General features: G+C 40.0%; 1 protein-coding gene across 2 annotated transcripts in view; it reads left to right on the top strand.

The window, feature by feature from the left end:
- PKP4 (plakophilin 4) overlaps positions 1 to 11,966 on the top strand; it is a 79,454-nt gene that overhangs the window by 41,855 nt on the left and 25,633 nt on the right. For both annotated transcript variants that reach the window (XM_048953689.1, XM_048953688.1), the window contains exons 8-14: positions 1,761 to 1,952; positions 3,437 to 3,657; positions 4,789 to 4,917; positions 8,167 to 8,380; positions 9,518 to 9,701; positions 11,095 to 11,212; positions 11,695 to 11,886. In XM_048953689.1, the coding sequence (XP_048809646.1) occupies positions 1,761 to 1,952; positions 3,437 to 3,657; positions 4,789 to 4,917; positions 8,167 to 8,380; positions 9,518 to 9,701; positions 11,095 to 11,212; positions 11,695 to 11,886 (1,250 nt within the window). The remainder of the gene's footprint in view (positions 1 to 1,760; positions 1,953 to 3,436; positions 3,658 to 4,788; positions 4,918 to 8,166; positions 8,381 to 9,517; positions 9,702 to 11,094; positions 11,213 to 11,694; positions 11,887 to 11,966) is intronic.

Below are 11,966 nucleotides of genomic sequence, written 5' to 3'. Positions count from 1 at the left end.
GTGCATTTTGTAAATGCTGATGTCAAACACTGTGTATCAGTACAAGAAGTTCAAAGCAAATACCATCTTTCTCTCTGGTTTAGCGATCAAGCTAGCAGTGCGCTGCATTAAGTCGCATGCTCTAAGATTTATGTGGCTATGTGAAAGTCTAAGTCTTCCAAACAGAAGCATTGTAGTATTTTTGAAGATGAAGTACATTTGTGTGTATGTGCAGGGTATGCACACAATAGAAGATGTTATGCTGGGACTAGTTTCATGTATAGGTCTTTCTTAAAATAGGTAACAGTGCCATTGAATTTTAGTCTCTCTTTTTTTTCCTAGTAATTCTGTTCTCTCAAAGCATTCAACTTAAATATAGGGTAATGTGGTCTTAAAACAAAGTCTTAAACACAGACTCTATTAATCAGAGAGGCAGGTCCTGTTGAGATGCAGTTACTGTGTGCTTTAAGTTCTTTCTGTTTGCTGTTTTTGTCTGACCTTCATCCAAAGGAGCACAAACAGGTGTGATCTTGCAGTTAGGACTGTATGCTTTTCGGAGCAATGACTGTAACATCTGTTTTCTTTTAAACTATTGTATTTCGGGCAATCCCAAAATATTTCCCAGCAAATAGAATAAGGTGTCTTGTCTCTGACCTCCATTTGCAAGGCTTAATGATCTACCAATTTGCTATGGACAAAAACTGAAATGGACACGAAGGCAATTCAGTAGTTAAAGGGGACACAGTCCAGTGGACCACATAGTTTGACAGAACAGTAAATCTGTACTCTTAAAGTACTGTTAAGGTACTTTGCAAATATCAGTGCTTCAGATTCTCTTCTCTAAACAGGTGAATTAATATATCCTCTTAAAAGAGATGAAAAGACTTACTGGGTTAAATCTGATTCAGAAACAGATTTTTAATTCAGAGCATTTGTAGTGTTAGGGAAATAATTAGCAACTGCTGAAGTCATGCTTAGCAATTCATTTTGTAGCCATTTTTACTATAAACTTTCTAGGAAACTTGCAGAATTATTACTGTCTTAATCCAAAAGTGAGAAAAACCTTACCTTTCCTCCTATAAAGTAGTTCTCATGTTTCTTTAGGGGAGCAATTGAATACTGAAATCTTTATTGGGCCCAGGGGAAAGGTCGGTACTGATGCAGCTGTGCTTTTAGTACTGTCCAGAGCTCTTCCCTGCTACATAAGCTGGATGAGAGGTTGGCTCTGGCAGTGGTGCAGCGATAGCAGTAATAAGCCCACTGCTGAGGAAATTACTTTAAACACAGCGGAGGTAAAATAAACAGAAGTCAAGGTAGCCAGCTAAAAGGAAGGTGAAAAACGAGCAACTCCTACAGTTCCAAAGCACAGGATATAGAAACACAAAATCATCTAGGTTGAGAAAGACCTTCAAGATCACCAAGTTTAACCATCAGCTTGACCCGTTGTGCCTGGACAGATTCACCGTGCTCAGTTTGTGAACTGTGTGTGCTGACTTGGCTTTCACTCAGACTTTAGCTGTAAATGCTACAGTAAAAAATTGAGTTGGAAAACTTAAAGTTGTCAGTATTTTTTTTATTGAGGGAATGCTGACTTGTCAATGAATGTTTTGATATGCATCATTTAACAGTGGAAAGAAGTTTAAGGCGGAAATGTTGTGTTAGAGTTATCTAACTTGTGTAGCTATAATGCAATTTTTTCTTGGCTAAAGTAAGAAAGATACAATCATCTTTATTTTTAATCAGTGTGGGCTGTGCACACATTTACCTCTTCTTGGTTTCAGGCCTGAGGAGTTCGTATGCTAGTCAACACAGTCAACTAGGACAGGAATTACGATCAGCTGTATCTCCTGACTTGCACATCACCCCTATCTATGAAGGCAGAACTTACTACAGTCCCGTGTACCGCAGTCCAAATCATGGAACAATTGAGCTCCACCAAGGATCCCAGTCAGCACTGTATCGAACAGGGTCAGGTAGGTAAAGGGCTTACAGAGCCCTTCTATCAGCTGTACCAGAGCTGTGCTTGATTTACACAGTGGAGCTTTTCTGGGGCCTGTGGCATATGGGAGATAGGTAGCTTTGATTTCGAAGGAGAAACTATATGGCATAAACCAGAGTGGGTAGAAAATAGGTTGGAGGTACTTAAATGACCAGCAGGAATTTAAAGTTTTTATGATGTTTGCAGGAAATACTTTGGGCTGTATGTCAGTATCAGGTTAGGATCAGAATATGTTCTTTGATGACGTGCACTCAGGTACATTCAAGCAGAGTATTTCATGACGTAAACATTTTATTGCTTGCTCTTTCATTCTCTGTGCATCATTCACATACCAGCTGAGCATGTTCTTTTTTTCCTTTTTAAATTCACCAGGGCAGTAAAATGATAACTTGCACAACTAAATTATCTACCATGTCTTTCACAGTAAAAATACAGTTTTTCCCTAACTTCCTAGCTGAGGATAATGTCAAAATGCTACATCTGAAGATAGCATAGTGAGAATGAAATATTTCTATAGTAATTGGTAGAATTGCTACTGACAGATTATGAGGTGCATAGGCATTATTAGTAGTATCAGAACTGATTCTCTGTAAAGAGAATGGTTGACTAATTTATGTAGTGATTTCTAAAGACTGTGGAAACAATAGAGTTATCTAACTGAACTCTCCAGCAATATTTACAGAGAAGTGTCCAATTCATATGTCTTACATCTCTATATCTGAAAACTGCTTCTTAGAGCATTTCATATATACAAAATACAGAGAGCACTGGATACTCAAGGAGGCAATGGCTTTTGCAGTTATCCTCTCTTCCACAGCATACAGTAGATACGCCAGTATTTCCACTAGATATAACTAGCAATTTGAATTCTCTGTTTCCTTGTCCACCTGATATTAGTTACTTTGGAAGAACAGAAGCTATCACAACAGTTCTGCTAAGTCAGGAAGCTACATACATGTTCCTGGCTTTGAAACCATTAGCTTAATACTTTGAAATCATGCCCTCACTAGCTCTTATTCAGGGAAAATGTACAAGTAATTGTGAAAAGTAAAACAGAATGTGAACTATGTAAACTTTTGTTTAATTCTTTTTCCTTTTTCTTTTTAGTACTGTTGGCAAATTGAAGTTACTGTTGGTAATTGAATTTTATTACACACCTTAAAACATTTTGCATCCTAATTTCTCCTTAATGGCACAAGATGCATATCTTTCTTTAAATGCTCAGGCAAGCTGGGGCATAAGCCTGATTCCACCAAAGCTATATTTCTGCAGCCAGCCTCTCTGCCTTCTCTGGGATGTTGAGTAACTGTTCCCTTATAACTGGCGGCAGCTTTCAACGTTGAGCACTATGCACCTTTTTTAGACTGATTTTTTTGCTTACACTTTTAACTTTGTATTGTCTCTTCTCTTCAATAGACATTTGTTACCTGGTTTGTTTTAATACTAATTTTATACTAGGAGTTGGAAATCTGCAAAGATCATCCAGTCAGCGTAGCACACTCACATACCAAAGAAATAATTATGCTCTGAACACAACTGCTACCTATGCGGAACCCTACAGGTCAATGCAGTACCGACTGTCAGAGTCTGGCTATAACAGGCTGCAGCACGCAGCGCCCGCCGACGATGGGACCACACGATCTCCATCCATAGATAGCATTCAAAAAGACCCCAGGCAAGTCCACTTGTGTTTCGAGAACCGAACGTTCTTTATCATAAGATGATATTTACTGTATTTGTGAGAGAAGTCTTCGTATCGTTGCCATAGGGATGGTCACCCTCTGGAGCAGATCGAGGTGGCCCACGCTCTGTGCTTGTCAGTATTGAAGATGCATTTAGGTAACGCCCTGGGCAATGCGCGGCTAATGTTTGGTTAGCCAAAAGCGATCGGGCAGTTGGGCCAGATGACCTCTGAAAGTCTCCTTCAGCTGAATTATTCTTTTCTACTGTTGTTAGGGAGGAATAAATCTCGAAGTAGTTGTTGAGTGACTCAAACCAGATGAGTAACCAAACTTACCTTTTCTAATGAGTGGATTCTGGGGTGATCTAACAGGACAGGCTGCGTTAGCCTTTGAATAGCTATTCAGTACTCTTCTTAGCACATCACTTCCTTAGGGTTTTGAGAATAGAAAAACTTAAATGCTGCTACTTTTTTTCCTTAACCATTCATTTACAAAAAGAAGAAAATGGCCCAACAACAAATGGTAATGGTAATTTTTCATCTGGGAATTGGGCTTAAGTATGCTTAATGACTTCTCCAGGATTTGACTACACAAAACTGCTGCGTTTGATAAAGTTTGATTAAAGTTATTTCAAGTTTAGTATCCCTGATTAACTCAAGTCTTTCAAATTTACTGCATCTGATGATGAAATCTTGAGACTGCACAGCTTTTGTTCAAGTACAGTTGCCTTCAAATAAGAACATTGAACGCTGAGGAAAAGATATTGCGTAAGGATACGCACTTAAGTGGCAACGTTCAGTGTGCATCTTGCACTATATATTTCAGCTGACAGACATTTATATAAGTTGTAGTGTTTTAGTTGGTATAGTTTTAATATGTATATCTGTGTTGTCAACAACCAAACTAACTCAAGACTACAGAAGACGAAGGGTCCTTTTCCACGAAGAAGACTAGCAGCTGATGTGGCATAGTTATTCTAATGTAGTTGGTTTTCCTCCTACTCTCAATACTCCAAAACAAAAACAAGTTATTTATAATTCTTAACATACTCTACTAGTTTTACTTAGTAAATAAATGTACATTTGTCACTAACGCCTTTCCTTCAATGTGTTCGTCCAATGAAGGGAGTTTGCTTGGAGAGATCCAGAACTGCCTGAAGTCATTCACATGCTCCAACACCAGTTCCCATCGGTCCAGGCGAACGCAGCCGCCTACCTTCAGCATTTGTGCTTCGGAGACAACAAAGTGAAAACAGAGGTACTGTAGTGAGAGTATTTCTGATCCGGGGGAAGCTATAAACTAAAAGAGCAACTGGAGCTCTGGTCTTTGTTTTCCTTTCTTGTTGCAACACCATATTCTGGAGCTTGTGTGTTTCTGTTTGCACTGAGTGTACATTCGTATTGAAGTACACTTGTGTTCAGATGCATGGAATTGTAGACAAATACACACACATCTTTCCTGCATAGCAGCTGGAAGTGACGTGGATAAATGTAATGTTGGGTAGTGTAATCTAGCAGAAACATGGAGTACATTTCTTGACACCGGTGTTCATGGAATCTGTTGATGACTGTAGACAAATTCTAAAGGAATTTGCTTTTTCATTCATATGTGGGTTTTATTTGTTATTTTCATAATAAATATCATGTAAATAAAGTGTTGATGTAAGTTCTGCAAGAAGCTAACCTAGCACAACTCGCTGTTGCTCAGTGGTGGTAGTTTCGATCTGCTAAAGATGGCAGTGATCAGAAGATGTAGGCAGGCTCATAGGCAGTCTTGCCATTTTTTTAAGAGGTGGGACTGCTTACGTAGGAGTTCTTGGGATGTTATTTATCTGTGTATGTTATTCTGTAAGATCTTGTTTTTTCCTTTTTTATTTTCATTGTTATAGGACTCGTTTGGGAAATTATGTCTGCTTTATTTTTTCTCAAAAAAGCACAAACAGAACAGCAACATGACACATTTAAGCACTATCTGAGTGTGATATTAACTTCCCCATTGTATCTGAAGTAGCGTCTCAGTTGTTTACCCTACTTAGCACTGCAGCTATTTGGTATCTGGCATGCTTTACTAGCAGGTTGAGTACCAAGTACTGTAGCTGTATGGTACCATTCAGAGAACGTTCCCCTCAAAGCAGAGGCCAGCAGCCAGTATTATTTATGATAGGAAAGAATCATGATTAATTTATTGCCAAGGTCTTAAAGCTTTCTTTGAAGATTGCATCAACTTCGTATTTTTGTTAATTATTTAGATTTATTATTTTATTGTTGTGATGAAGACCAGATAAGTTTTCCAGACTAGACAAATATTAAAAGCATTTGCAAAACAAACTAAATGCCTGCACGTGTTTCATGCTGAAACATGAAGGTAAGCATAAGAGGAAAAAAAAATAATTTAAATTAACTATGAAAATGCTCAGAATTAATAAATTATACTCTGATCGAATGAATATCTGCCTGAATTAGTTTTTTTATAAATGTATTCCATGGTACTCTGTTGGTTCAATAATGTACCATTTGTGAGTGGCTTTCAGTTGGTTTGTTTTGGTTTTGTTTGTTTGGGGTTTAATTTATGAATGGAGTTGCTGTTCGGAGAAGCAACAGCTGCTACATTTAAATATATTTAATGACTCAGTAAAACAAAATTCTCAGGAATGGTTTTTTAACTCCAGTTTCATCTTGAATTATATGCACAAAAACTGCATCTCATCCTGGAAAAATGGTGCATCTGTTGTGTCACTTGGAACTTGATGGGAGTTGTGGATGTGTGTGTAACAGTGTGTCAGCACAACAGCGACTCAAACGTACTAAGAGAGACCAAGCAGGCCCAGAGGAGGGCCACAAAGCTGATCAGAGGGCTGGGGCACCTCTCCTGTGAGCTGGGAGGGGAGAGAAGGCTCCTGGGGGGACTTCATAGCAGCCTTCCAGTACCTGAAGGGCCTGCAGGGAAGCTGAGGAGGGACTTCTATAAAAGGGGCACCTTAATACAGGGTGGGTAGTGACAGGACAAGGGGAAATGGTTTTAAACTGGAAGAGAGTAGATTTATTCTAGATATTAGGAAGAAATTCTTCACTGTGAGAATGGTGAGACACAGAACAGGCTGCCCAGTGAGGCTGTGGATGTTCCCTCCCTGGAAGCTGAGTGCTGAGTGAGGCTGGGCTGGATGGGGCTGTGAGCAGCCTGGGCTGGAGGGAGGTGTTCCTGCCTGTAGCAGGAAGTTGGAACGAGACGGTCTTAAAGGTCCTTCCAGCCCAAACCACTCTGTGATTCTAAGTGGAAATGATAGTTATTTCTTGCTTCTGTTCTTCAGCAGCATAAAATTATTAGCATTAAAAGGGAATAGCACCTTAAAAATATTTGTTTCTACTAGCCTCCTGCATTTACTTTGTATGAGATAAATTATAGCCCAGTGCTCATGGGGCTTCAGACTCATGGCAGATGTGGCCAGAGGAATCACCTGGGACTTGAAGGCCACTGGTGCCCTCAGCTAAGGGCTCCTTTTGGAGAAGCAGCGGCTTCACGTGGCTGATCAACGCCAAGCTTTGTATGTCTGGGTTTTATAACATACGTGGTAGATACTAGGTGTGGAACTGTTTCCTTTTGAAACAATACACTTTCATTTTGAAGAATAAACTTTTTGAACAGAGGTCTAGAAAAATGTACACGTCATCAGTCTTTTCTTTTAATCTTCTTTGGCTGTGATTCGACAGGCAAAAACAGCCTGTGGGACCTTCAGGATGGGTGTTGGGTTTGTTTTTGAAGCCTCTTCAATCTGTCTGCTGCTAGGGACAGATGAAGCTATTCATCGTTACGATACCCAGTGCCAATTTCCAAGAATGTAATAGAGAGGGGGCTGGTTTTCAGAGCATCAATTTTAACGGATTTGGCTAAACCTCAGTTCTGTTTCCATTAAGTGTTGTTTTATTCACCTTGTGCTGTGGCCAATTGAAGTGAACTTTAGAGTCAAAAATTCATGGAAGCTGGTACATATCAGTGTATTTCAAATGGCCTTGTGTCTTGCCAAGCTAATGGATGTGTCACTTAGAATAGAAAAAGGGCCTCTTTAAATGCGGTCCTGTGCTGAAGTAGAGAACCCCCAGGACTGCAGTTTCACTTGGAGCTGAATGCTTGGCCCAGAACCACTTCCTGGGTAAGAAAAGGAGTTGGTTGTATTTCTTCTGCCTGGGATTTCCTTCTGGGGCAGCAGCAGTTCAGCAGCTGCAGGTGTGGGGTTTTCATATGCCAACTTCAGTATATTCTGTGGATGGTATGGCATAAATTTACTGTACAATGCTAAAATAGTGCCAGGTTATAACAGACCTATCTAATACTGCAAATAACTCATGTAAAAAAATTAGCCTTTTGATGTGGATTTTTAACTCAAAATAATGTTAATCTTAAAATAGAAGAATAGTAGAATATCCTGCCTTTAAAAATAAAAGCCTTTTAAAACCATAGAGTGAAATGCATGAAAGCAGCAGGCGCTGATATTCCTGTCCTGTTTCCCAGGTGTGCCGGCTGGGAGGGATCAAACACCTGGTGGATCTCCTGGATCACAGAGTCCCCGAGGTTCAGAAAAATGCATGTGGTGCACTGAGAAACCTTGTGTATGGAAAGTCTACAGATGAAAACAAAATAGCAATGAAGAACGTTGGTGGGATCCCTGCACTTCTACGATTGTTAAGAAAATCTGTTGATGCAGAAATAAAAGAGCTCGTAACAGGTATGTTTTGGATAGAGACCAGTGCAGAACTATAGCATAGATAATGCTTCTGATGTGGATGAGACCTAGAAATAATTGATAAGTGACTGGAATTGAGTATATTAGCTGGATTTTTATTTGTGCGTTAGTATTTTGTCAATACAAAACCACGTATTTTGATTACTAATAGTTAAAAGTGTTAGCATAGAAATACAGATTCATGGGGAGAAGTGAATCCTGAGGTTACTGCCCCAAAGTTGCAAAGTAAATTTTGCCTCAATGTGATGCTCCTACAATCACAGCCAGCCCTCAAGTCAACATTTCTTTTGCTCCTAGCCTAACTTTTATTACAGGCACCTTTTTTTTTTTTTATCAGCTGCTGTGAACAGTTTTAAGATCCTGTGGAATTCAAAAGACAAAGGCAAACTGTGTATGTGCATTTTACAGTTTAGGTTAATAGTTGGAAATACGCATCTTCTACAAGGCTCTCAGTGTCCAGACTGTACTAGAACAGTCATGGCAAGCACCTGTGTGCTCACCCGCAGCTCTGGACTGTGAGGCACTGCATTTAGCTTATAGGCCATGAGTCTGGCACTTTTTGCAGACAGAAAGAATAAATGACTTAAAGTTCTAATTGATGAAGGAGCTCTGTTTCCTTCAGAAGAAACTGGATCTGTTGAGTATTGCATACCTGTCAGGCAGCAGAATGAGCTATACCTTAGGAAAGGGGAAGGAACATTTCCTGTCAGTCAGCATATGTTTCAGCTGAGTTTCTTTCCTTAAGTAAAAGAGGAGAATATTTGTTCATGAATATGCTTGCTTTCCTTCCCAGCACTGTGGAAGGATCAGTTGCTGCTCTGTTAGGGCTCTCTGGGGGGGCTGTCCTCTCACCTTCCTGCTCCTTCATCGAAGAGATCGCAGCCTGGACAGTCAGCCAGGATGGGGGATGCCAAATACATCGACTTGAATAGGAGAAAATGTTACATCAGGGTGAAGCAAATCCTTTTATGGCAGCTTTGCTGACTATTTATGGACTGTTACTCAAACTAAATGCCTAGGCAAATTATCTTTCTCTTGTTAAAAGCAAGGTCTGTTAAGTAGCCAGTATTGCTGCATATCTGTTACCTCAAGCGACCACAATGGAAATCTTTTCTTAAGGGGTGCTCTGGAACTTGTCTTCATGTGATGCGGTGAAGATGACAATCATTAGAGACGCTTTGTCAACGCTGACAAACACTGTGATAGTGCCACACTCCGGGTGGAACAGTGCCTCCTTTGATGATGATCATAAAATTAAATTTCAGACTTCCCTGGTTCTGCGCAACACGACGGGATGCCTGAGGTAACCTCCTGTTCTACAGCACCCCATGGTACACAACAGCCCTGCTTCCCACCAGGTCCTCCTTACCTTTAATCTTTAAGGCAAAATTGCTGTTGCGTTCCATTTAATTCTATCATTTGGACAGCTTTCATTTATTTTTTTTTCCGTATTAAGAGAATATGAAAAGTACAAAGTCACCAAGAGGTGTTAATTATAATGGCTAGTAGTTAAATTTTGGCTGGTTTTTGTATGAAGTGGAACTGATCATTGTACTTTTCCCATCTGAAATACTGCTGGTTTTGCACTGTGCTTATGGCTCGTGAGTTTTATGTGTCTCTAGTGATTATTTCCTAGGAATATGTTTACAAACATTTCCTATATATACAAGTAAAGAAATGTTTGACTATTCCCTTTGTGGATTTCTCAAACAGCAATAAGAAGAAAAGTACTCATCTGAATAATAAAATATGAAACTAAAACATCTGAAAAGAGAAATCAAAGACCCAGGGCAGCATATGAGCTATTTCTGTTCATTTGTATGTTTCTTTATCACTTCAATTTATTACTTTTCAAACTTTTCCATTAAGCAACACAGTAAGACCACTGTTTTTCAGTAGATACACTGAAACTGCTTTCTATTTTCTGGTAACCCTTCTATACTCCAGAATATTTTCACATACTGCTATTTTTTATTTATTGGGTTATTTTTCACGGCAAGGTTCACGCTGTTGTTGGAACATTCAGTGCTAGTATAGCACCTAGAGAACGTGCACCTTCATGGTCAGCATGCAGAGTTAGCAGCAGTCTGGTCTCAGAGCACACCCACTCACCACATGCATGTCAGGATTTGCAGGGTGGTTGCCTCAGAGGCAATTAATTGTCTGCGCACCCTTTGCTGCTTACTCTGAAGCACAGTGCAGCCTGTTCCTTTCCCCACACCCTCGTTTATACTTCTATGTATGCATATTACAAATGTCAGTGGCATTGCACCATACAACACAGCACTGAATGAATCCAGTCTTACGACGAGGCAGCAAAGGGTATTTTAACAGAGACGAGCCCAATACCTATCCTACAGCATACATGCTGTATTTTTGTGCTACTGCGACAGAGACAGCTTGTGTGGAAGAAGTCTGTGAGAAAGGCATTCTCTTTATGGCTTGTTTTGTTCCTGAGTCAGTTCTACCTTGGAATTATCATTTGAATCTTATTCATCTCTTAAGAAAGTTGGGAGGGGAGTTGCTGCACCAAATGGGATGTTTGCTTTTAACTTCTCTAAGTCAGCTATTATTATTATTCTGTTGGGGTTTTGCTTGTTTTAAAAAAAATGAAAAAGTCATCTGCAAACTGTCTGATAAATGATGTCTGTCTGTCGGTGGGTGCACTCCATTCGTTTCTCATTTTGACTGTTTAGGAATCTGAGCTCTGCAGGGGAAGAAGCCCGGAAGCAGATGAGGTCCTGCGAAGGGCTGGTTGATTCACTGCTCTACGTGATCCACACCTGTGTGAACACATCGGATTATGACAGCAAGGTGTGTGCTGGGTTCATCTGAGGGATTTCTAATGCTAACCTCTGTGTCTGATCTGATCGCTTGGGGTTTGTGTAGTGCAGTTTCTCACTGCGATGTTTTTAACTCAGCGGATCGTCTCTCAGCCCCAGGTCACTGATGCACAATCAAATTCTGTCCCGTAATGCAGTCGTAATTTGTCCTGGACTATTCACTTCTGCCAAGTATTCATTCATTTAATAATAAGCTCTCATGCTTTTCCTTTGCAGGTTACTAAAACCAGTATAGTAGGGAAGATTATTGTAAATATTTTCATGTTTGGTGATATCAGGAGAGAGATTGCAGTTTTCCCAAAGAAACAAGTGTAATAATGTCCAAGGCACAGAATTAGAATGTGGTGCTTGTGCTTTAGGATACCTTTTCATCTGTGCTTAATCTGTTTGCTGTGTTTCATCACTACATGAGAAAGCAACAAGTTACGTGATGTCTTTACAATTTGGTTTCAGACAGTGGAGAACTGCGTGTGCACCCTGAGAAACCTTTCCTACCGCTTGGAGCTGGAGGTGCCTCAGGCACGTCTGCTGGGCATCAATGAACTGGACGACTTGTTGGGAAAGGAGTCACCAAGCAAAGACTCCGAGCCAAGCTGCTGGGGGAAAAAAAAGAAGAAGAAAAAAAAAACTTCACAGGAGGACCAGGTTTGCCTTTTTTCTTTGATTACAAATGTTTAAAATGCTTAGCTAACGATGAACGAAACTTGAAGAAAGATGCCATACAT

Source organism: Lagopus muta, chromosome 8 (assembly GCF_023343835.1).
Source record: "Lagopus muta isolate bLagMut1 chromosome 8, bLagMut1 primary, whole genome shotgun sequence".
Taxonomy (NCBI): domain Eukaryota; kingdom Metazoa; phylum Chordata; class Aves; order Galliformes; family Phasianidae; genus Lagopus; species Lagopus muta.
The sequence above is the reverse complement of the archived record's forward strand: the minus strand, read 5'-3'. Positions and strand labels throughout refer to the sequence as shown.